This window comes from Mobula birostris, chromosome 12, assembly GCF_030028105.1.
Source record: "Mobula birostris isolate sMobBir1 chromosome 12, sMobBir1.hap1, whole genome shotgun sequence".
Lineage (NCBI taxonomy): Eukaryota > Metazoa > Chordata > Chondrichthyes > Myliobatiformes > Myliobatidae > Mobula > Mobula birostris.
In genome coordinates, this window is record NC_092381.1 from 24,851,058 (window position 1) to 24,876,021 (window position 24,964).

The 24,964-nt window shown below is 40.9% G+C and overlaps 1 protein-coding gene across 3 annotated transcripts; it reads left to right on the forward strand.

The window, feature by feature from the left end:
- The first annotated feature begins 7,212 nt into the window (after positions 1–7,212).
- On the forward strand, positions 7,213–23,810 carry hccsb (holocytochrome c synthase b). 3 transcript variants are annotated; one of them, XM_072273501.1, is made up of 7 exons: positions 7,213–7,299; positions 10,316–10,444; positions 14,534–14,694; positions 16,369–16,517; positions 17,226–17,345; positions 18,299–18,385; positions 23,528–23,810. In XM_072273501.1, exons 2-7 carry the CDS (start codon positions 10,336–10,338, stop codon positions 23,727–23,729), a joined length of 828 nt encoding a protein of 275 aa, XP_072129602.1. In that variant the 5' UTR covers positions 7,213–7,299; positions 10,316–10,335; the 3' UTR covers positions 23,730–23,810. The 3 variants fall into 3 exon arrangements, with proteins under 3 accessions (XP_072129602.1, XP_072129603.1, XP_072129604.1); XM_072273502.1 differs by having other exon boundaries at positions 7,214–7,288; XM_072273503.1 differs by lacking the exon at positions 7,213–7,299 and adding an exon at positions 9,082–9,106.
- The last annotated feature ends 1,154 nt before the right edge of the window (positions 23,811–24,964 follow it).

A 24,964-nucleotide genomic window follows, 5' to 3' on the forward strand; every position in this document is an offset into this window, starting at 1 on the left:
TTGTGTGATTCAGCAGTCTTCATTTTTGATAAAGTGTGGCCTAACTAATTTGTTGTAAATATGATCATTTAAAATTTTAATTCTGTAGTTCAATACTTAGTTTTGTAGGCTCTGTATGAAGAAACTAATATAGCATGTTTATATACCAAGTTTTCAGGGAATTCTTGTACACCAAAATAAATAGCTTGTGTTTATTTCAGCCACCCTTTTGAGGTATAGATATATGCATATTTAATATTTTTATTATGTAAAAAGTTGAGAATCATAAAAATTGAGGTTTTAAAATTGTTTTGATTTTCCACCACACTTTGTTATTTCAGTTGTTTTATATTAGTCTTGGTGATGGTGATTTAAGGATAGAATTTAGTCTTTTATATATAACATTGCAAAATGTTTACTTTTTCATTTGAAGTCTCATCGAACTTTTGAGCAGATCAAAACTCACCTTGGAACATAAGAAAAACTGTAGTGCCTAGTCATTTGGACAAATTTGTTCCCAGTTTGATTTCTGTTCTGTGAATTTATTAATCTCAGATGAATGTGACATTTAAGCTCCCAAAGACTGCATAAGGAGAAAACTGACAAGGGTTCCCAGTTCTTATTGTTGCCTTTTCTTTAAAAGTATGACAGTTTGAATGTCTGGTATATTATTGTGATATTCTCACTGATTCAGTAGCTGGTTGAAACTTTGCTGTCCAACATCCACATGTGAATCTGATACCTTTATTACAAGTTGGGGTACTATCATATCTGTGCAGTTACCCAAGCAAGAGGCAGCAGCTGATAAAGATAGTTCTTTTTATATTAAACAAATATATATATATTTATAGCATAATTATTCCAAAATTCAAAGAACTATTTATTCTAAAGGAGAAATCTTGAAAGGATTATTATAGTTATATTTCCTCTTTGCCTGCTTTATCCATACATTTTGTTAATGAAGCAGAGAGTGATATTCTTGTAAATTATTTTGAAGCATGATTTGTTCAAATGATGATTAGTCCTGAATATCACTTACATTTCTAATACAAGCTAATATAGTGAGGCAATATCAATAAACTGTTTTATTAAATATATGTTCAATATAGTGAAATTGCTGAATATTAGCACAGTGTGATTTGTTTTCTATTTAAAATCTATGCAAAATGTTAGCAAGTTTTTATAGGAAGGTTTTGATGAGTATGGATTAACTGATTCCAGTGGTGATTAAAGCCTTAAAAATGAAGGCAATTTGTCATGATCTGCCTAACAAGGTGGTGAGTACAGATTCTGTAATAATTTTCAGAATAATTGAATAGATCCTCCAAGGAGAAATATTTGATGGAAAGAAGAAAGGAAAAGTGTTGATTTGAATTCCATGAACCACTATGACAAGCTGGGATAATTGGGCACATGCCTTTATTTTGTGACATGTCTTTTTGAATGATTAAAGATTTCATATTATGAATTGCAGGTTAGCATGACTTAAGAATCAGTAAATTCAGTTCACCTTATCATATGTAAATATTATTTACATATATTTTTGTATGTATTGTGCTGTTGAAAACTTAACCTTCTGAAAATCATACCTCAGATGATACTGAAAGCATTTTATGTAGTAGTTTATTGTTTTAGCAATTTTTAAATTTCTGATTAATGTTTTTCTCATTTTGATCCAGCCTTTGTTTGATATGAATGATTCACTGAAAGATCCTATTATAAAATCAAAATAAAGCATATGCTCTGGTTATTGGTTTTCTGAATAAAAGCATCAATTCCAGCTTGACATTTCAGAAGAACTCTACATGTATGGACTTGTGGATATAACACTGAAAGAAAAACTTGTCAGTATAACATAGTGTCATACCATCAGGTATACAACATATGTAGAAAAATATAAATTGAATATGAATTATAAACACTTTTACCACAAATAACACAAAACCAGAAAGAACACTATTTCCAAAAGAAAAGTTCAGTTCCATTGTGGTGCAAAGTGTAGTGTTGCTGGTCTGAGACACTGATTAGGGTTGTGCAGTTTGGTTCAAGACCTGAGTAGTTGAATCTGCTGCTGTAGCTATATGAAGATGGCATGGTTGTAAAGGTGGGAATCTTTGGTAGATGTTGCCTTCTTAAGACAACACCTCATGTGGATACTCCCAGCAGTGGGGAGCAATGTGCTCGAGATGTATTGGGCTGCTTTCACAATAAAGTTTCTCACGTACGAATTGCTGTACTAGGTCTTAATGCAACCAGTACAGGTGCCTAAAAGAAAGTGGTTGTAGACTTCGTGATGGGTGTGTCTGACTGAATAGCAGGAGAGAACAAGATTATATGTGCAAAATGCTGAGATATGGGGCAGTTAATGGTTTCATGATGGGGGCAGTTTTCTGTCTGGTTTATGTGATATGCGGTCGTCCTGACAAACTTAGCATTAAATTCTAAACAAGGGTTAGGGACAATGAAGCATAAGAAGTATTTGTTCTCAGAGATTACATGTCTGTATAACGAGTGGAGAAAGTGTTTCAAAACAGCACTAGAGATCACAGACTTTATAAATGGGAAAATATTGAACCATTATGAAACATGGGTACAGCTGCATTGGAATGTTGAACCTACATTTGGCCACTATTTTAAGAATAGATGTAGAAAACCAAAATAAGATGCAGAAAAGTTTCAATGAAACGAGCTTGAAATGAGGGATTTCAGTTACGGACAGACTGTTGAGTATGAGATTGTTCTGAAATTTGATTAAAAAAATAAATTACAAAAGGTCTAAGCAAAGGGTATTAAGGAAAATTATTCCTATAAATTCAGGATTGGTAATGAACATAGATTTCAAATAACCAAGGACATGAGGAAAAACTGTTTCACGTAGCAAAAATAATGACTTGGAATTTGGGAGCTGCACGAATAGAAGGAAGTTACCGGGAAAGTGGATGAAGGCAAGGCAACATTGACTTTAGCAAGGCATTTGTCAAGGTCCCGTATGAGAGGTTGGTCCTGAAGGTTCAGTCGCTCGACATTCGAGATCTGGTGGTAAATTGGATTAGACATTGGCTTCGTGGGAGAAACCAGAGAGTGGTAATGGATGGTCGCCTCTCTGGAGGCCTTTGACTAGTGCACTGTGGAGGGATCTGCGCTAGGCTTGTTGTTTGTCATCTATATAAATGGGGTTAATTGGATCACCAAGTTTACGGATGTCACCAAGGTGGGGGTGCAGTGCACAGCAAGGAATATTATCATGGTTTGCAGCGAGATCTGGATCGGCTGGAAATATGGCAGATGGAATTTAATACAGACAAATACGAGGTGTTGCACTTCGATAGGACCAACTAAGGTGAATGGTAGGGTGGTGAGAGTGCGGTAGAACAAAGGGATCTGGGAATACAGGTACATAATTGAACGTGGCGTCACTGGTTGATAGGGTCCTAAAGAAAGCTTTTGGCACATTGGCTTTCATATACAGTATCAAAATATTTAATACAGGAGCTGGAGTGTTATGTTGAAGTTGTATAAGGCATTGCTGAACATTGTGTGCAGTTTTGGTCACCTACCTACGGGAAAGATGTAAATAAGGTTGAAAGAGCGGAGAGAAATTTTACAAGAATGCTGCTGGGTCTGGAGAAACTGGGTTATATAGACAGATTGAATAGGTTAGGTTTTTATTCCTTGGAACCTAGAATATTTAGGGAAGATTTGATAGAGGTACGCAAAATTATGAGGGGTATCGATAGGGTAAATGCAAGCAGGCTTATTTTCCACTGGGGTTGGGTGGGACTAAGGTCGTATTAAGGGTGAAAGGAGAAAAGTTTAAGGGGAACATAAGATGAAACTTCTTCACTCAGAGGGTCATGAGAGTGTGGAGCGAGCTGCCAACGCGAGTGGTGCATGCGAGCTTGATTTCAACATTTTGAATTGAATTGACTTTATTTCTTACATCCTTCACATACATGGGGAGTAAAAATCTTTACGTTACGTCTCCGTCTAAATGTGCAATCATAGTAATTTATAATCACTTATAGTAAATGGAATAGTCAATGTAACATTGAAATACACTCAGATCAGCGTGGGTTAATCTGTCTGATGGCCTGGTGGAAGAAGCTGTCCCAGAAACTGTTGGTCCTGGCTTTTATGCTGCCCGGATGGTGGCAGCTGAAATAAATTGTGGTTGCGGTGACTCGGGTCCCCAATGATCCTTCGGGCCCTTTTTTCACTCCTGGCTTTGTAAATGTCCTGAATCGTGGGAAGTTCACAACTACAGATGCGCTGGGCTGTCCGCACCACTCTCTGCAGAATCCTGTGATTGAGGGAGGTACAGTTCCCATACCAGGCAGTGATGCAGCCAGTTAGGATGCTCTCAATTGTGTCCCTGTAGAAAGTTCTTAGGATTTGGGGGCCCATAGCAAATTTCCTCAACCGTCTGAGGTGAAAGAGGCGCTGTTGTGCTTTTCTCACCACCCAGCCGGTATGTACAGACCACGTGGTGAGATCCTCTGTGAAGTGATGCCGAGGAATTTAAGGCTGTTTACCCTCTCAACCCCAGATCCATCAATGTCAGTGGGGATTAGCCCGTCTTCATTCCTCCTGTAATCCACAACGAGCTCCTTTGTTTTTGCGACATTGAGGGAGAGGTTGTTTTCTTGACACCACTGTGTCAGAGAGATGATGTCTCCCTGTAGGCCACCTCGTTATTGTATGAGATTAGGCAATCAACGTAGTGTCGTCGGCACATTTAATTAGCAAATTAGAGCTGTGGGTGGCGACACAGTCTTAGGTATACAGGGAGTAAAGGAGGGGATTTAGTACACAGCCCTGAGGGGCTCCTGTGTTGAGAGACAGAGGAGTGGAAGTGAGGAAGCCCACTCTTACAACCTGCTGGCGATCTGACAGGAAGTCCAGGATCCAGCTGCAAAAGGCAGGGTCAAGGCCGAGGTCTCTGAGCTTCCTGTCGAGCCTGGATGGAATTATGGTGTTGAATGCTGAACTGTAGTCCAAGAACAGCATTCTCACAGAAGCATCCTTCTTTAGATGTGTAAGGACGGTGTGTAGAGCAGTGGCTATTGCGTTGTCTATCGATCGGTTGTGTCGGTAGGTGAATTGTAGGGGACCAGTGTGGGTGGTAGCAAGCTGCAGATGTAGTCCTTGACCAGCCTCTCAAAGCATTTGCTTATTATTGAGGAGAGTGCGACAGGACGCCAGTCGTTCAGGCATGCTACCATGGTCTTTTTTGGTGCAGGGACAATGGTGGATAATTTGAAGCAGGAGGACATTCTACAGCGGGTGGGGGAGAGATTAAAAATATCTGGAAAGGAGGTTTGGCATATGGATGGTAGGAATATGGAGAGCTATGGTCCTGGTGGAGCTCGATGAGAGCTGGCAGTTTAAACGGCTTGGCACGGACTAGATTTGCCGAAGGGCGCGCGCATGCGCGCGCCATTTCTATTGGTTACCGATTATGCAATCCACGATTAGTTCTTAACGAACGGCAGGCATACTACCCCCTCCCCCCACACACACAAACGGACTAATCACTGAACACATAATAGACGAGCGAAGTAGATCACCAACATGTTATTGAGATTCTCTTAGTGTTGTTTAGAGTAGGGAAGATAGATTTTCATGGATACCAGGGCATGCTGGGGTGAAGGGAAATGAAATTGTGGATGGCATTGCAAAGTCTTCCTTACAGAGCAGGCAAGTAGAAATTAGAGTTCCCCTAGGCAGAGCAGAATTGAGAAGTAGGATTAAAAAAGGTATCGCGAAGAAGTGGCAGGAGAATTGGAAAATTGAATTAAAGAGCAGGCATTATTTTTCTAGTCACCCACTAGTTAAAAAGGTCTCAGACTGTTACCTTTTAAGTCATAGAGATATGGTGAAATTTACAAGACTCAGGTTGGGGCATTGTGGGCTACTAAACTATTATTTAAAGATAATAGGAAAACATCCTACTGGATTATGTGACTCTGGTAGTCCAGAGACAGTCCAGCATGTTTTGCTGAGCTGTAATCGATACAAAATTGAAAGAAGCATGTTGTTCAAGAGGCTGTCTGGCTTAAATTTATTTTGGTTTTCTATTAAATTTTTGTTTGGCAATCAAGAGAATCAACATCTGATTGAAGAGTATTATTCAGTTTATACGTGAGACTAGGTTGTATTCGAGAATTTGAGTTCCTTGAAGTTCTATAATTAATTATACATCCTGCGGAGGGCTGTAACACGCCTAGTTGCGTCTAAACAGCTGGAAATAGAAGAAGAAAAAGAAGAAGAAGAAGATCAACATTTCATTTGAATTTGTACAGATGATGTTGCCTAGCTGGGTAACGAAACGTCTGCAAGCTAACAAGCCAGCTCGGCGAGCCACTCAACAACAAACCGAGCTACAAATCTTTTCCAGCATCTTAAAGCTCTTCATACAACAAACCATTCAATCCTGGAATCATTTTTGCGAACCTCCTTTGAACCCGCTGCAGTTTCCGCACATTCTTTCTAAAAACAGAGGCCTAACCCGGTTCAAAATACTCCGTGAGGTCTCAGCAGTGCTTTATAAAGTTTCAACATTACGTCCTTGTTTTTATATTCTAGTCTTCTTGAAATGAATGATGACATTACATTTGCTATCCTCACCACAGACTCAGCCTGCAAATTATCCTTTAGGGAATCCTGCACAAGGACTGGTCTCGGCCCGAAACGTCGACTGTACCTCTTCCTAGAGATGCTGCCTGGCCTGCTGCGTTTACTTTGATTTGTGTTGCTTGAATTTCCAGCATCTGCAGAATTCCTCGTGTTTCCTTTTCCAGATATGTTTGCTCTTGCGGAATACTGTGTTGAGTTGTATTGGGTCTATGATCTTCCTTATATGTCTCAGTGGTTCTGTACAATTATATTTCCTACTGCACAGTACAACTTCATTGCTGGTTGTGAGCAAAATTATTTAAGTAACTCGCAGTCCAAGGAAATGTGAAGAAAGCTTATCAGGGACTGCGGGACATAGCATAAGAAGAAGGATATTAGATGTGCTTTACTACAGGAGCTGAGAGTACGGCTCGCCACCAACTTTTTAAAGGCATGCAGGAGCTGTGCAACTCACTGTCGCATTTGCCAGATGTCAATTGAGAACCTAGCGACTCGAACTCGGAAACTGCGGGTTAAACAACACTTCAACTCGGAGCGAGGAGCGACCAGGAACAATAGGAGGAAGTGACGCAGCCTGGAAAGCGGTCTATTGGTGCAGCGGGCGCGGGGTGTTGTGGGAGCGACGCCTGCGTTCACCTTGAAGACAGTCAGTGGCGGCCCGGAGTGTGTGGAGGTGAGAGGCAGGTAGGGATCCGGTGGAGGGAGGAATGGTGTCCGGAGTCAGGGGCCGGTTAATTGATGTGAGGGGGACGGAGTTGCTGAAACAGGAGTTAGGGCTGGAGAAGGTTCATCACAAGCAGAATTAGGCCACTCGGCCCATTGAATCTGCTTCGCCATCACATTATGGCTGATCTATCATCCCTCTCAACCTCGTTCTCCTGCCTTCTTCCCATAACCATGACTAACGAGGAGCCTATCAGACGCTGCTTTAATTATACCCAATGACTTGGCCGCCACAGCTGTCCGTGGCAGTGAACCACAGATTCACCACCCTCTGGATAAATAAAAAATCCTCATCTCTGTTCCCTCTATAATGAGGCTGTGCCCTGTCGTCCTAGAGTCGCCCAGTGTAAGAAACATTCACTTCACATGCCCTCTGTTTAGGCCTTTTAATGTTTGATAGATTTCAGTGAAATCCCCTCCGCCATTCTTCTAAACAACAGCAAGTACGGGCTCAGAGTCGTCAAACATTCATACATTAACCCTTCATTCCCGAAATCATTCTCCTGAAACCCCAATGAACCCTCTCTAATGCCAGCAACACACGCAAAATGCTGGAGGAACTCAGCAGTCCAGGCAGCATCTATGGAAAAGAGTACAGTCGATGTTTCTGGCTGAGACCTTCAGGACTGGAGAAAAGACAGATGAGAAGTCAGAGTTAGAAGGTTGGGGGGGGGGGAAGAAACATGAGGTGAAACGTGAAACTGGGAGGGGTGAAGTAAAGAGCTGGAAGTTGATTGGTGAAAGAGATACAGGGCTGGAGAAGGGAGAATCTAATAGTAGAGGACAGAAGGTTATGGAAGAAAGAAAAGGGGGGGAGGATCACCAGAGGGAGGTGATGGGCAGGCAAGGAGATGAGGTGAGAAAGGGGATGGGGAATGGTGGGGGGCAACACCAGAAGTTCGAGAAGTCGATGTTCATGCCATCAGGTTGAAGGCTACCCAGACGGAATATAAGATATTGTTCCTCCAACCTGAGCGAAGCCTCATCGTGACAGTAGAGGAGGCCTTGGATGGACATGTCGGAATGGGCATGTGGAGTGGAATTAAAATGGGTGGCCACTGGGAGACCCTGATTTTCTGGCGGATGGAGTGTAGGTGCTCAGCGAAGTGGTCTCCCGATCTACGTCGGGTCTCACCGATTGTCAAGAAGCCACACAGGGAGCACCAGGTCCAACAGATGACCCCAACGGACTTGCAAGTGAAATGTCGCATCACATTCTTTCTTAGATAAGGGACCCAAACAGTCTTGTGGGGCTTGGGGAGGATGTTGAGGAAATATTTTGCCAGCGTTTCAGGTTGAATCCCTGCAACATGAGTAATGCAGGGTTTTGACCTGAAATGCTGACAATTCCTTTCACTCCGTGGATGCTCTTCGACCTGCTGTGTACCTCCAGCATATTTGTTGATTCAGATACCAGCTTGTACAGTCTCGTCTTCCTTTGTGATTTCAGCCACTGGAGGATTTTGATGTCCACTGACTTCAAGCTTTCCCAAGACATCACGATAGTACATTGGTCAAATTCTGCCTTGGTGTCACCTTCAGAATTCAGCTGTTTAGTCCATGTTTGGACACTATGTCATTATTCTTTTACAATTTTTTTTGTAGTTTTATGTCTTGGTTTGTACTGTTGCTACAGAACAACAAATTTCACGTCATACAGTTCAGTGATAATAAATCTAAATCTGTTCTGTTCCTGAATCTGATTCTGAATATTATGATGTGGTCTGGAGTGATTCTGATGAAACCCAAGCTGGGCCTCTATGACTAGGTGAATGCAAATCAATTGATATGGAATATTCCTAAGAAAAAAAGGAACTGATATTGACTTGTTAAGTTTAAAATATTTTGTGTAACAGCTTGCTCAATTAAGAAAATTGATCTGAAATGCATCCAATGATCCTTTATCCTCTGCCAGCAGGATTGGGATCTCACCACCAGTCACATTTTCCCCTCCCCACCCTTTTCTGCTTTGACAGGGAAGACCCTCTGTGACTCCGTGGTTTACGTTATCCCTCACCGCCATTCAGGGACTCTTCCAGGTCAAGTACAGGTTAACGTGCATCTCCTCTAATCTCATCTATTGTATTCGGTGCTCTTGATGTGGCCTCTACATTGGCAAGACCAATAGACGAGGCAACCGTTTTACAGCGCACCTGAGTTCTGCCCGTACTGGCCATCTTCAGTGTCTGGTTGCATGCCATTTCCACTGCCACAACGAGGCCAAGTGCATACTGGAAAAACTATTCTTAATATTCTGTTTGGGTAGGCTGCAACCAAATGGTAGGAAAATGAATTTTCTATTCTCAGGCCTCTGTGTGCCTTTCTTCTTATTCATCCAAGTTCTTGCTTTTTTCCCTTGCCTCCCTTTTACCAAAATCCAGCTCCCCATTATTGAATTTCCATCCCTTCCCTACCTGTTTTTATCTGGTAATTACCCATATACACAACCCACTGGTCTCCTATCCCTTTCCCCAACTGGTTTTACACAGATCCCTTCTGGATCTAGTTCCATTTATTACCATTGTTACATGTCAGATTTCAGCTTCTGCTCTCCTCTCCCCCATGTGGCTCCAGCTGCCCATCAATTCCTCACCTTGTTCTCCTTTCACCTGCCAGCCCCTGTTTCACTAGTCCTGCCTCTCACTCTCTCGTACACTAAGACCGGATGCATGGTCATGACCTGAAACATTGACTGTCTTTCTGCCTGCACAGATACTGCTTGATTCACTGAGTTCCTTCAGCAATTTACTTTTGCACCAGATTACATTATCGGTAGCATAATCTGTCCGTGCACTGCTAGTTATGTTGATTTCCTCTCAGTTGTAGCATAGCGGAATGCAATCAGATGGTAAATGGTTTAATATTAAATGCATCTGCAGTATTCATCAAATGCTGGCATTCAGATACTTGAAACATTCACAATACAGTCAGGCAAATAATAAGAATATTTGTTTTTTCTTCACTTTTTTTATGGAAGACCTTTGCTGACTCAAAAGTATGGGAGCATCCACTTCAGCAACATCTAACGACGTGCAAGCAGCTTCAGCTACACCACAGGCAAAGTCCACGTTGTCAGAATGCCCGATGCATCAGGCCAAGAAGGAAGGTAAACATTTTAATGTCATAGACTGAATTCAGGTGTTTGACGTGAAGTTAACTAGTAACTTTCTTCTATGGAAATTAGTGTTTTGCTTTAAACTATTTTAAATACTAGATCTTATTAAGTATAGTGGATTCTGGTTAATCGGGACACATCAGGACCTGTAGATTTTGACTCAATTAAGTGGTTGCCCCAATTGGCCAAAGTTTCATGGAAATAGTTTAAAAAGCCAAATTACTGTTTAACTCAGTCACAAATTTTGTATTTAAATGAAATACAGAACAAATGAGAACACTGTCAATAATACTACAGCAGGGGTCCCCAACCTTTTTTGCACCGTGGACCGGCCGACAGCGGGGGGGGGGGGGGGGGGGGTTGTTAGTCAATAGTGATCATGACAAGGAATGAGGAAAGGTGCAGCTGAATCATATCGTTTCATATTGCCAAATCATATCGTTTCCTTGCGGCCTGGTGGTTGGGGACCACTGTACTACAGTACTACTGAATAAAGCTGTGTATTAGTTTGCGTCATAGAAAAGAACAGCACAGAAACAGACCCTTTGGTCTCTCTAGTCTATGCAGAGCCATGTAAGATGCCTAATCCCATTGACCTGCTCCAGCACCATGGCCCTCTATATACCCCTCCAAGCATGTACCTATACAACATTGAAATCAATCTCACATACACCACTTGTGCTGACAGATCATTCCACGTTGTCAAGGCTCTCTGAAGAAGTTTCCCCTCATGTCTCCCTTAAACTTTTCACCTTTCACCCTTAACCCATGTCCTACCTAAGCTCAGTGGAAAAAGCTTGCTTCTGTTTACCCTATCTGTGCCCGTTATAATTTTGAATACCTCTATCAAAACTCCTCTCAATCTTCTATGCTTCAAGGAATAAAGTCCTAACCTATTCAATCTTCCCATATAACTCAAGTCCTCCACCCGGCACCGTCCTTGTAAATCTTCTCTGTACTTGTTCAACCTTATTTACATCTTTCCAATAGGTATATGACCAAAATTGCATACAGTACTCCATATTAGGCCTCACCAATGCCTTACAGAACTTCAACAAAAAAACCCATCTCCTGCACTCAATACTTTATGACCCTTTCAACCTGTAACATCACTTTCAATGAATTATGGACCTGTATTCCCAAAACCCTTTGTTTTACTGCACTTTTCAGTGCCCTACCGTTCATTGTGTAAGACCTATACTGGTTGGTCCTACCAAAATGCCACATCTCAAACTTGACTGCATTATCTGCCGTTTTTCCGGCTGGTTCAGATCCCGCTGCAAGCCATGATAGTCTTCCCTGTGTCAACTACACCTCCAACCATGGCGTCATCTGCAAATTTGCTGATCCAGTTAACCACATTTTCATCTAGATCGTTGATATAGATGACAAACAACAATGAACCCATCACCAATCCCTGCAGCACTGCACTAGTCACAGACCTCCAGTCAGAGAGGCAAACATCTACTACTACTCTCTGGCTTCTCCCACAAAGCAAACATCTAATCCAATTTAATACCTTATCTTGAATGAGAAGTGACTGAACCTTCTTGACCAGCCTCCCACGTGGGACCTTGTTAAATGCCTTACTGAAGTCAATGTAGACAACACCCACTGCCTTGCCTTCATCAACTTTCCTGGTAACTTCCTGAAAAAACTCTATAAGATTAGTTAACATGATTTACCATGCACAAAGTTGTGATGACTATCCTTAGTCAGTCCATGTCTATTCAAATACTCATATATCTGGTCCCTGAGAATACCTTCCAACAGCTTTCCCACTACTGGCTCACTGGCCAATCATTTCCTGGTTTACTTTTAGTCTTTCTTAAACAGTGGAAGAACATTGGCTATCCTCCAATTGTCCGGCACCTCACCTGTCGCTAAGGATGAATTAAGCATCTTCGCTAGGGCCCTAGCAATTTCTGCACTTGCTTCCTGTAAGGTCCGAGGGAAAACCTAGGGATGTATCCATCCTAATATGCCTCAAGACAGCAAACACCTCCTCCTCTGTAACTTGTATGGAGTCAGTGAAATTGACATCGTTTTGCCTTACTTCTGTAGACGCTGTGTCCATCTCCGTCTGTAAATACAGATGCAAAAAATGCATTTAAGATCTCCCCCATTTATTAGTTTCCAATAGTTATTGATAGAGGAATTCATACAGTGTACACTACTGTGTTCTTTTTGTTGACTGTAAGTGAACAAAATCAGCGCAGACACCTAGTGCAGATAATGGACTGTCTTCATTCCCTTCTTGCATGAAGTAGTGTCAAAAGTTACTGCTTTTTTAATTTGGCATTGGTCGGCCCCAATGAATGACATAACACAGCAAACACAACTGATGCCATTTGAAAACCGTTTGTTCTTAGCATGCTGTAGGGCGTAACGACCACACAAGTATGCATGACCTTCAGTAGTTAGAAACTGTTGCATCCTCCAAATCTTCAATTTCATTGTAACATTCAAGATGAATTGTTGATACCTTCAAATTCTTCATATTTCCTAACTTGCTGAAGTAGTGAAGTTGTTTCATTTTCACTCCTGCCCATTTCTGGCATCTCGAAGCTTGAGTGCTTGAAACCGCAGTCTTAACAGCCACAAGAGTGCGCACGACTGATGCTAGTTAGAAACTATTCGGCAACAGTCTCCTACGACAATTAAGCAGCTTGGTGTCCCAAATAAATGAAGGAAATCCTGTTATTTTCTCAATTAATTTTTGTTCTTAAAGAGTTGTCCCAAATATTCGGCTGCCCTGATTAAATGATGGCCCAATTATCCAGAATCCACCATATTTAATCACAAACTACAGATGCTGGAAATCTAAGCAACACACACAAAATACTGAAGGAACTCAGCAGGCCAGGCAGCATCTATGGAAAAGAGTACAGCGGAGTTTTGGTCTGAGACCCTACAGCAGGACTGGAGGAAAAAAGGTGAGTAGATTTAAAAGGTGGGGGTAGGGGAGGGAGAAACACAAGGTGATAGATTGGAGGAGGAAGGGGTGAACTAAGGAACTGGGCAGTTGATTGGTGAGAGATAATAGGGCTGGAGAAGGGGGAATCTGACAGGAGAGGACAGAAGGCCATGGAAGAAAGAAAGGGGAGGAGGAGCCCGACAGGGAGGCGATGGGTAGGCAAGGAGATAAGGTGAGAGGGAGAGGGGGGTTGGGGAATGGTGAAGGAGAGTGGGGGGAATTACTGGAAGTTAGAGAAGTCAATGTTCATGCCATCAGGTTGGAGGCTACCCAGACGGAATATAAGGTATTTCCATTGTATGTCACATCTATGCTCCATCCGCCAGAAGAAGCAGGATCTCCCAGTGGCCACCTGTTTTAATTCCACTTCCCATTCCCATTCTGATATGTCAATCCATGACCTCCTCTACTGTTGCGATGAGACCACACTCAGGTTGGAGGAACAACACCTTATATTCTGCCCGAGCAGCCACCAACCTGATGGCATGAACTTTGATTTCTCGAACATTCCAATAATTCCACCCTCTCCTCCTCCAACCCTGTATCTCTTTTACCAATCAACTTCCCGGCTCTTTACTTCAGCCCTGCCCCTCCCGGTTTCACCTATCACCTTGTGTTTCTCCCTCCCTTCCCCCACCTTTTAAATCTACTATTTGTCCTTTTTTCTCCAGTCCTGCTGAAAAGTCTCAGCCCAAAACGTCAACTGTACTCTTTTTCCATACATGCTGCCTGGCCTGCTGAGCTCCCCCAGCATTTTCTGTGCACTCCACTGTATGTAAGATGTATCTTTGCTTTTGTGTATAGTCTTAAGAAAGAGATCATCCAGTTTGAGTGATATAACTTGGCAGGTTTGAAAGAATGAATATTCTACATGTGACCATTTGTCTTCAACATGAACAAGTACTTTGCACACCTTAGCCTCAGGTTACTGTGTGAATGCTTAATACTTAATGTTCTTGTTGCCACAGCTGTCATGACTTTTAACTGAACAAAAGATTTTAGCGTTGTACTCTAAAAAAGCAACAGAAGAATTTTGAGGTCATTATAATAAAATTGCATTGTTTCATTTATATAATTTTTTTTGCCATTATGCATCAAATCAGGTTGTCCAATGCATCAGGCAACTGCAGCAGCCACTTCAGAAGAAAAGATATCTTCCTCCGACCCAGTGCCATCACATCAAAACAGAGCATATGAGTACGTTGAGTGCCCCATGAGAAGGGATGAGAGAACAGAAACAGACCAAATTGATCCCAGTAATATGGTAAGAACAATGGGTTCATTTTAATCTATCAAATATTATTCCCTGAAATCGTAATTCGGTCAATTTGTTGTGCAGTTATCCTTACTAAGTTTTCCACCGTAGTTAAGCATTTAGACAGAAGCTCTCAGGTTGGCTTTAAATTCTTTTGTAAAAAGGATTCAATGAATACCTTGTTAAATTGTAATGTTTCCATCAAAATTTACCTTAGTTCTGTCCTATTTGTTAATGGAATCTATTTGGCTGCACAATCAAAACCTGGTCTTTAGAGCCTCTGGCCGTCCCCAATCTTTTTGAACTCCATTGAGTACGTGCCAGAGATGGCAAGCATTTTCCGAATGATTGCTTTCATTATATTATTTGATAGATGACAATTTCTACAATTAAGATTTTAGTTTAAAACCAGCTTAAACAGCAAGAAGAACTAAAACACTTATCTAGCCTAACCTCCACATACCAATCAGGCTACATTTTGCCATTGTCCATCTGACCATGCAGCACCTCTTTTCCTGCCTCTTGATCACCAATCAGTCTGTCAAATTATATATTTATTTTATTTATTAGATTATGAAGGCATGCAGTCCTCTTTTATTGTCATTTAGTAATGCATGCATTAAGGAATGATACAATATTTCCTCCGGTGTGATATCACAAAACACAGGACAGACCAAGACTGAAAAAAAACTGACAAAACCACATAATTATAACATATAGTTACAACAGTTCAACAATACCATAACTTGATGAAGAAGTCCATGAGCACATTAAAGGTTCAAAGTCTCTCAAATGTCCCACATCTCACGCAGACGGGAGAAGGAACAAAAACTCTCCCTGCAATACCCGACCACGGCCTGACTCTTGAGTCATCTGAAAACTTCGAGCTCTGATCAGCTCTCCGACACCGAGTACTGAGCGCCATCTCTATACGAGCGATTTGACCTCCATCTCGGTCGCCAACAGCAGGGGAATTTGAGGCCTACCCTCCGAAAGATTCGTGACCACACAGTAACGACAGCATCGAATGAGCGCTTCAGAAATTTTTCCAGGTGTTCCTCTGTGCTTTCACGCCCATCTCCATCAAATCAGAAATTGTCCACGGCCCCTATTTAACAGATACGATATCATTTTCACCGGAGGGCTGCGCACGCACAGCGTGCTGTTTCTTCTCTCCTCCTTCATTAGAGATAGCGTGGTTACAGGCTCTTCCAGGCAGTGAGCCTGTGCTGCCCAATTGCTACCATGTGACCATTTCACGTGTAACCAACCTATAGCTCTTTGGAATGTGGGAGGAAGACAGAGCATTTGGAGGAAACCCAGACAGTCATACTTCTTACAGGCAGTGGCAGAATTGAATCTGGGTTGCTGCAATGCATAACTGCAATGATGTTATGCTAACTGCCATGCTAATGCTTACCCCACGAGACTGATCATTTGATTTACTCTTGATTAATCTTTAGAGAAGATGAGCTTGTATATGTCTGAGGAAAACTAAATTACAAATGAAGATAGCATTAAAGTAATGAGTATCAATAGTGAATTTAGATTTTTTTCTTGTTAAGATTGTAAGTGAAATCTGATCTTTTTTTGTGAAGTAGCTGTATTTACTTTTGTTCAAATATTGATTAGTATCAAGAATGTTTTAAATGCTATGAGAAACTTAACACTTTTGCTTTGTAGATGCCACCGCCTAACCAGCAGCCTGCACCAGATCAGCCATTCTCCCTCTCAGTCGTCAGGGAGGAGTCTTCCATTCCTCGATCTAATTCAGATAAGCGTTGGGTATATCCTTCTGAACAGATGTTTTGGAATGCAATGCTTAGGAAAGGGTACGTAGATGCTCTCTGGTTTCTATTCACAAATATCGTGTATTTTTAAAACTGCCTTCATTTCTCTGTGGAGCCCCATAAGAAAAGTGTTCAAAGAGTAGGATTGACACTGACCCATCAAGGCGCACTTTGGTTGAAGATTTTAATTTCAGTAGTCTGGTTAGAATTCAGATCTACTTTTGTTCAAATTTAATATACACAAAAAGACAAAGCTTCCTGGTTTTACTTTATTTAATTGCCTTCACACAAGAAACCCCAACCCAAAAGGAACAGGAGTAGGCTGTGCAGTTCTGTGCAACTGTCAATGGGATGGGTTAAAGTGCATCTTTAAACTGAATAGTCGGTTCAACAGTTTGGAAACGTGAGGATAAAGGGAAAGAGTACAGGAGGATTACAAAAGTCTCCGCAATAAATTAAAAAGACAAAGTTTAGCATCTGTGTTATAGAAGTTTGGTGTCTGAGTTATAGAGGTTGAGACTCAGAAAAATGATCTAGATATTCCCATGAATTGCTAGGGTATAGAAGACTGGTCTGAGTACTGGTAAATAGAATTGGAATAGATAGGTAGTTAATGGGTAGCATGGGCAGGGTTAGCCAAGAGGTCCGTTACTTGCTGCATGACTGATTTTAAGAAAATTATGTTAAAAATTGACAAAACTGACAGTGCTGCATTTCAGGGTTGTACTTCATTTCCCAATTGTTTTACAGGTGGCGTTGGCGTAATGAAGACATTACAGCCAGTGATATGACAAATATCATTAAGATCCATAATCAGAATAATGAACAGGCCTGGAATGAAATACTCAAGTGGGAAGCACTCCATGCCAAGTTAGTTCAACTATTAAAAGTACACGTGGAATGGAATGGCACAGTGAATGCTGTCTTAATTTGGATTATTTTATTTCTCGAGTGGAGTTGACCTTCAAATGATCAAACTTCGGTTTATTGAAGGTTAAATGCCCACTAATCTTCTCAGAAGACATCTTGTTTCTGAAAATGTTATTTACCGTCAGTCATTGATGCGACAATGTAAGGATGTGAGAAAGATTTTTATCAATTTGTTGAGCTTCTGGCCTTTCATGCCTCACTACCCAGCAACACCCTAGCCTAATCACGGGACAATTTACAATGATGATTAACCCACTAACCAGTACATCTTTGGACTGTGGGAGGAAATCAGAGCACCCGAAGAAAATGCACAAAGCGTAGATTTCTTTGTGGCCACCAATTTGCTAATATTATTTAGGCAGGGTGTGCAAAAACAAATTACCAACTAGGATATCTTCTCTTCTATGTTGAAAGCCTTGTCACACAAGGACTTTCTGTCTCTTTTCTAGGATAGATGTGAACTAGAGTGGGGTTGGGGAATATAATTGTTAGTAACTGTCTAGTTGAATGGATTCCACAAAAGTTTTGACAAATTTGTTTTTGTATTAGTGAAATTTTAGTCATTAATGTATTTAGACAAAATTCATTCATGAGATGGATTTGAGACTAGAAGAGACTATTTAGCTCCTCGAAGTTTTGCTATGTTTAATCAGCGACCTAATTTTGCACTCCCTCTTTTCTTTTATACCTTCTGGTTAATGTAAATATGTCCGACTCCAAAATTAAAATAAGGAATTGAAGCGTTCTGTTAGAGTACCAAGCATTGACCACTTTGCATGTAGAAATGCTTCCTAACTATGAACCTGAAAGGCCTGGCTAGTTTTTCAAATAGATTCTGTCTATGATGACAAATTTTAAAAACTGCTAATATATTTTTGTGTTTGTTATTCTAGAGAATGTCCCTGTGGGCCTTCACTAGTTCGCTTTGGAGGGAAAGCTAAAGAATATTCACCGAGAGCTCGAATTCGTTCTTTAATGGGGTATGTTTCACACTGTTTATTGAAATTATTTTTCAATGATTAGACATTATGACATGCTTTAATATGTCTTGTTTGGTGGAATGTTTGGTTTTTGAGAAACTGATTTTTGAGGGAGGGATTGGTGATTGGAGGAAGTTACCTTGTAGATAAGATACATGTAGTTGATGTGGAAAGTGTATCATGACAAGTGCTTCCATTTGTGCTTTTGTAAGATAGCAGAACTCTGGCAGACCATCATAGCAGAAATATCACAAAACACCACAGGAGTGTCGATAAACCAAAGGTTGTCTCCAGTCTCGTGAAATGAGATAAGCAACCATATGATTGGTCAAAGGGACTGCTTTTAAGGAGTGTCGTTAAATTGGTAGGGAAAGAATTACAGAGTTTCGTTACTCCATGACAATTAAGATGCCTTTAGATTATAAGGACACACAGTCCTCTTTTATTGTCATTTAGTAATGCATGTATTAAGAAATGATACAGTGTTTCTCCAGAATGATATCACAGAAATACATGACAACCTGACTGAAAAACTGAGAAAAACCACATAATTATAATATATAGTTATGACAGTGCAAAGCAATACTGTAATTTGATAAAGAATAGACCATGGCACGGTAAAAAGTCTCAAAGTCTCTTGAAAGTCCCATCATCTCACGCAGACGGTGAACCTCCAGCGCCGCAAACTTGCCGATGCAGCATCCTGGAAGCATCTGACCACAGTCCAACTCCGAGTCTGTCCGAAAACTCCGAGCCTCTGACCAGTTCTCCGATACCGAGCACCGAGCGCCATCTTTGCCGAGCACTTTGACCCCGGCAACAGCAATAGGCAAAGCCGAGGATTTGGGTCTTCCCCTCTGGAGACTCTCGATCGCACAGTAGCAGTGGCAGCGAAGCGGGCATTTCAGAAGTTTGTCCAGGTGTTCCTCCGTGCTTCTCACGGCTGTCTCCATCAAATCAGGATTGTGCATGGCCCCCTAGTTAACACGTATACGATATCATTCGGAACGGCCGCGCGCGCTGCATCATGTCACCATCTTCTCCTCCCTCCTCCCTGCCTTTCTATTCTAATGTAATTTTCTTGTAATGGGGTCAGGGCTGAGGGGACAAATTGTGATTATCCTACCTTGCCTATGCCCCTCATTGTTTTATAAGACTCTGCAATGTCACTTTTGGGGTTCCTTTAGTCCAGGGAAAATAGTCCCTACCTATCCACCCTTTGTAGCTCAAGCTCTCCATTCTAGGCAACATCACAGTGAATCCCATGTGCAGGCTTCCTAGTGCTGTTGCAGTCTGGCAACGAGGACTGCACACAGTGTTTCAAGTGTAGTTTGATGTTTTGTACAGCTGCAACACGACGTTTCAACTCTAGAACTCTATACCCTTCAAAACTAAATGCAGGTTGAGTACCACTTATCCAAAATCCGAACATTTTTGAGCGCTGATATGGCGTCACAAATGGGAAATTTCACAGGGTGCTAGGAAGGTTTCCAGGCAATAGGCAGGTCTTCGTGCTCCACTGACAGTTTTGAGAAGTGACCTCACATATGTAATGAACAGACGTTAATGACAGATAGAAAAACACTGCATAAAGTGAAAAATAAAGTTCTCGATCATGTATTGAAAGCGTGGATTCGTCAGGATTTGGGTGAATATATGCTGCTTAACAGTATGCTGATCATGGAACAAGTAAAGCAGAGAAATCCAATGATTTTGTGGAAATGGTTGCTGATGAAACCCTTAACACTAGAACAAGTCTACAATTCTGATTGGTTTTTATTACCTTACATAATCCTTAAAAAAAGTGAAATACAGTCGGCCCTCCGTATCCGCGGGGGATTGGTTCCGGGACCCCCCGCGGATACCAACATTTGCGGATGCTCAAGTCCCTTATATAAAAGCCTAAGAGAGCTCGTAAGGGTGTTATGAAAAGCGAAAATAGTGTTCAGCATTTGTTTTGCAGCAAGCCGTTAGAGAGGCGGCACGCATCCCGAGCAGCGAGAGTGCTTTATCTCGATTTATTTTGTGCATTCGTTAGCAAGATGTGTCCTAAGGTATCAGAAAAGCCTAAGAGAGCTGGTAAGGGTATTACGCTTGGTCTAAAACTGGATGTAATTAAGCGTTTTGATTGTGGTGAATGAAATAAAGACATTGTGCGTGCGTTGAACTTGCCTGTGACCACCATTCGTACTATTTATACACAGAGAGAAAGAATCTTGAAAGCTGCTGATATTACTGTTGGTTCTGCTAGTAGCATATCATTCCTGCTTTTACTACATGTTAGTGTTATTTAAGGTTTTATGTGTTATTTGGTAGGTTATTTTTTGGGTTCGGCTTACGAAAGGTTTCATAGGAACGCTCTACTTTCAGATATGGGATACTTGTACAGTATTTTCGATCCGCGGTTAGTTGAACCCGCGGATGCGGAGGGCGGACTGTACAAACATAGTGTACTGTAACCTTTTAATCAAGACACGGCATCGTAGGTGAAGACTGAAAGCCTGCCGTTGTTTGTTGTTGAACAGCTGATTCGGATATTCTGATGCTGCTGTGCTGCTTTTGTTACCCTGCACACATTACGTTTTCATTATATGTTGTAGTTTTTAATGTTAAGTACAAGACTTCAAATTCAGAGTCAGAAATGATGACAATCCCAATCTATCTCATTATATATTCCAAAATTCAAAAGAATCTGACACACTCCTGACCCCAAGCATTTCAGATAGGGAGTACTTGCCCTGTACCACCACCACCACTACCTTGTCCACCTGTATTGCTATCTTCAGGGAGCAATGAGCTTGCATCCAAAGGTTCCTCTCTATATCAACATTTCTAATATCCCTTCTGTTTACTATTTACATCTGGCCAGTATTAGATGACCCAAAATGCATTACATTACATTTGTCTGGATTAAATTCCATTTGCCACTGCTCCTCCCAAATTTCCAGCTGATCTTTGACAAACAGCAATAGTCCCAGCACTGATCTTGTGGGCAGTGATTACAGATTTGAAATCAGGAACAAAAACCTCTCTGCCTTATAGCCATGCCAAGTTTGGATCCACTCCATCAAACAGATTGGACTGCATGTGGCCCAATTCTCTGGGCCAGCCTACTGTGCAAGATCTTCTCAAAAGCTTTGCTGAATTCTGTACATATCGCGTCCATTGCCTTAGCTTAATCAATTTCCTTAAAAAATATATATTTATCATTTACAAGTTCCCATTACAAAACTCTTCTGGCTCTCTATCTATGCCTTTCCAAGTGATTATACATCCTATCCCTAAGAATATTTTCTGAATAGTTTCCTGACTACTAACATAAGGCTCATCAGTTTTTTGGCATGCCCCTACTGCCCCTCTTGGATTTGGGAATAACATTTACTAACTTGCAGTCTTCCGGAACCTTGTCCCTTGCTAAAGATGATGCAAAGATCATCTTTGGAGCCCCAGCAGTCTTCGCCCTTGCTTCCTAAATCTCCGTGGATAGACTTCGTCTGAAGTGGGGGGGGGGGGGTGTAAGATGGCTTTTGAAAGGAGCAATGTGAAAAAACAGGATTTAGAAGAAGATGCAATCTGGTGTCAAGGTTCCTGCACTTGTGATCTGTAAAACAGTTTTCTGGGCAAATAATTGAAAAGTCCAGTATTTATAGTAAACTAATGTTACCTTTTTTGCAATTATTTGATGTTTATATGAGGTGTTGAAATCGATTGCAGTTTGTTATTTTGTTTATTTGGAGATACAGCACGGAACAGGCATTTCTGGCCCAATGAATCACACTGCCCAGCAAACCACCTATTTAACATTAGACTAATCACAGGGCAGTTTACGATAACCAATGAGCCTAACTGGTATGTCTTTGGACAGTGGACCCATGCGCTCACGGGGAGAACATACAACTCTTTACAGCTGGCGCTGGAATTGAACTCTGACCTCTGGAAAGTCCTGAGCTGTTACAGTGTTGCACTATCTGCCATTCTTCTGTGGCATCCCAAATTCTTTGAGATGGTCATCCGAAGATGTCATTGGCATGGAGGGTGGTTATTTAAATTGTCTTCCTTTTTTGTTTGTGGTCTTTTAATCACAAATGCAATTTTCTCACCCTCTAATTTTGCACGCTCAGTAGTTCATCAAAATGTTAATGAATTTTTTCATTGGTGGATTTGAGGCTTAATGGCTAAAGAAACATTTCCAAAGAATCAAATGTGGGTAATTCTAGCTGGACAGATGTAGCAAAGCAAGAAATATTTTTAGATGGTAATTGGAAAAACAGATGAGGAATCTTGGAAGTTGTAAGAGGGATTAACTTTATTTTTATCAAATATGCATCAAAACATTGAAATACAGTGAAACACATAGTTTTGCGTCAAAGACCAATGTTGTCTGAGGATTGTACTGGGGGCAATCCACAGTGTTGTCACCTTTCTGGCGCCAACATAGCGTGCCCACAACTCATTAATTCTAACTATGTCTGTAGAAGGTGGGAGGAAACCAGAGCACCCGGAGTAAACCCATGTGATAATGGGGAGGAGCATACAATCTCTTTATGGGACAGCGACATGAATTGACCCCTGCTTGATGATCGATGATGCTATAAAGTAATTGTACTAACCACTATTCTACCATGCTGCTAATTTAATATCCAGGATCTAAGTGTAAAATATGTGGCATACACAAGAATAAAGAAATTTGCTTGGGTGAATGCAAAATGAATGGGGAGCAGATCAGAACAGGTTAGGAGCTAGACACCCAGAGGTTAGCTGGTTCAAAGATCAGTATATCAAAGAATACTGAGTGGATTGACATATCGTGGGTGAGTTGGCAGAAGTCAGTACTTTGGAGAAGGAGCAAATATTTTAGTTTTAATATGAAAATGTTTATAAGTCATATACATATGGCTGTATAAGCTGAGCTACATGAATTTGAAAGCACAAAATAAGATGAAGCGGCACTAACAAAAAAATGTGTAAAGTTAATGCTTTGAAAAATGTTATCAATTCATGACCTCACTTCCATGTCATTGCAGGTATATAGGCTACTATAGCTCAAAGCTTCTGACAGTTTTAAATGGGTAAACCATTAATATTGTTTTACAAGATGACAAACATTCTTTATATAGTTGATTTATTTTAAATTTCTACTAGGTATGAGCTACCCTTTGACCGGCACGATTGGATTGTGAACCGTTGTGGAAAAGAAGTACGATATATAATTGATTATTATGATGGAGGCGAGGTTGACAAGTCAACTTACCAGTTCACTGCTTTGGATGTGCGTCCAGCTCTGGATTCCCTTGGTGCAGTGTGGGACAGAATGAAAGTAGCATGGTGGCGCTGGACTTCATAAACTTTAAATGAGTTGTATTATTTACTGCACATGCACCTATGCAAGCATTTTGGAAATTAAAATGTAATTAACTATGAATAATGTCTAGACACAGTTGTACACACTCTGCACTAGCTTTGACTAGATATTTCTCATTTGGAAGATCATCTACTTTACACTCTACTATTTCTGTGCATACAGCTGGTCATTATCCATATACATTGCGTATGGTTTACAATTTTGCTGTATTGAATTCTACATGTGATGTTTGTAATTGTTCAGACAGGTTTAAAAACTCATCTCATTTACTATGAAGTTATTGAAAAAAATGCTCCTGGGAATTGCTATTTATGGGTATTTCAATTTTAGTTTCAAAAGTTACACCTGATGGCATTTCAATTTTTACTTTGAATTTGAGGCTAGATGGAATACCAGGAATATTGTAGCTATTTGATTGTTCATGTGATTTACTTGAAAATTGTTGTGTTGCCAGGGCTGAACCCAGTACTCTCTTGCCTTTGGTACTAAGCTAAAGCATGAAACTTCCTGATAGAAATGGTTGAATTTGCGTAATCGTCCATATGTACCGGGGGCTGATGCATTGTGAGAAACAGATTACAGCTACCACTTTTAGGTTTTCAGTGAAAGCTTTAGAAAGCCACTGGTCTGTCTTGTTACTTTTTTGGAGTATCCTTATCACCTTTATGCAGACAAACTTATTAATATCTTTAATCCAGATTATTCCTTTAATGGTAGTTAAATTGACTTGATTACCTGTAAAGCTATTTTCCACCTGACTCATATTCACCTGGTTCATATTTGACTCTAATTTTTGATATTTTAGGAGATGGGTCAGCTGTCAGTATTCATCATAAGCACAAAACCATTCATATCCACCGCAACTATACCAACTTTCATGTAGCTACCTGTAATTAATCCTTTGCAAACTTCCACTTTGTTTTTTTTTATTTCCATAGATAATGCCTGGCTTTCTGAGTTCCTCCAGCAACTTGTGTGTGTGTTGCTCTGGATTTTCAGCATCTGCAGAATCTCTTGTGTTTGATGTGCTGCTCCACTGCAAAGTATTCACTTCTGTTGATGCTGCCTGACCTGAGTTCCTCCTGGATTTTCTGTGTGTTACTCTAGATTTCCAACATCTGCAGAATGTCCTGTGTTTATATTTGTTTCTCCATATGTAATGTATGCTCTAGCAAGATGTTCCACACCAGTGACTTCATTGTTGTCCTTTCCCTCCA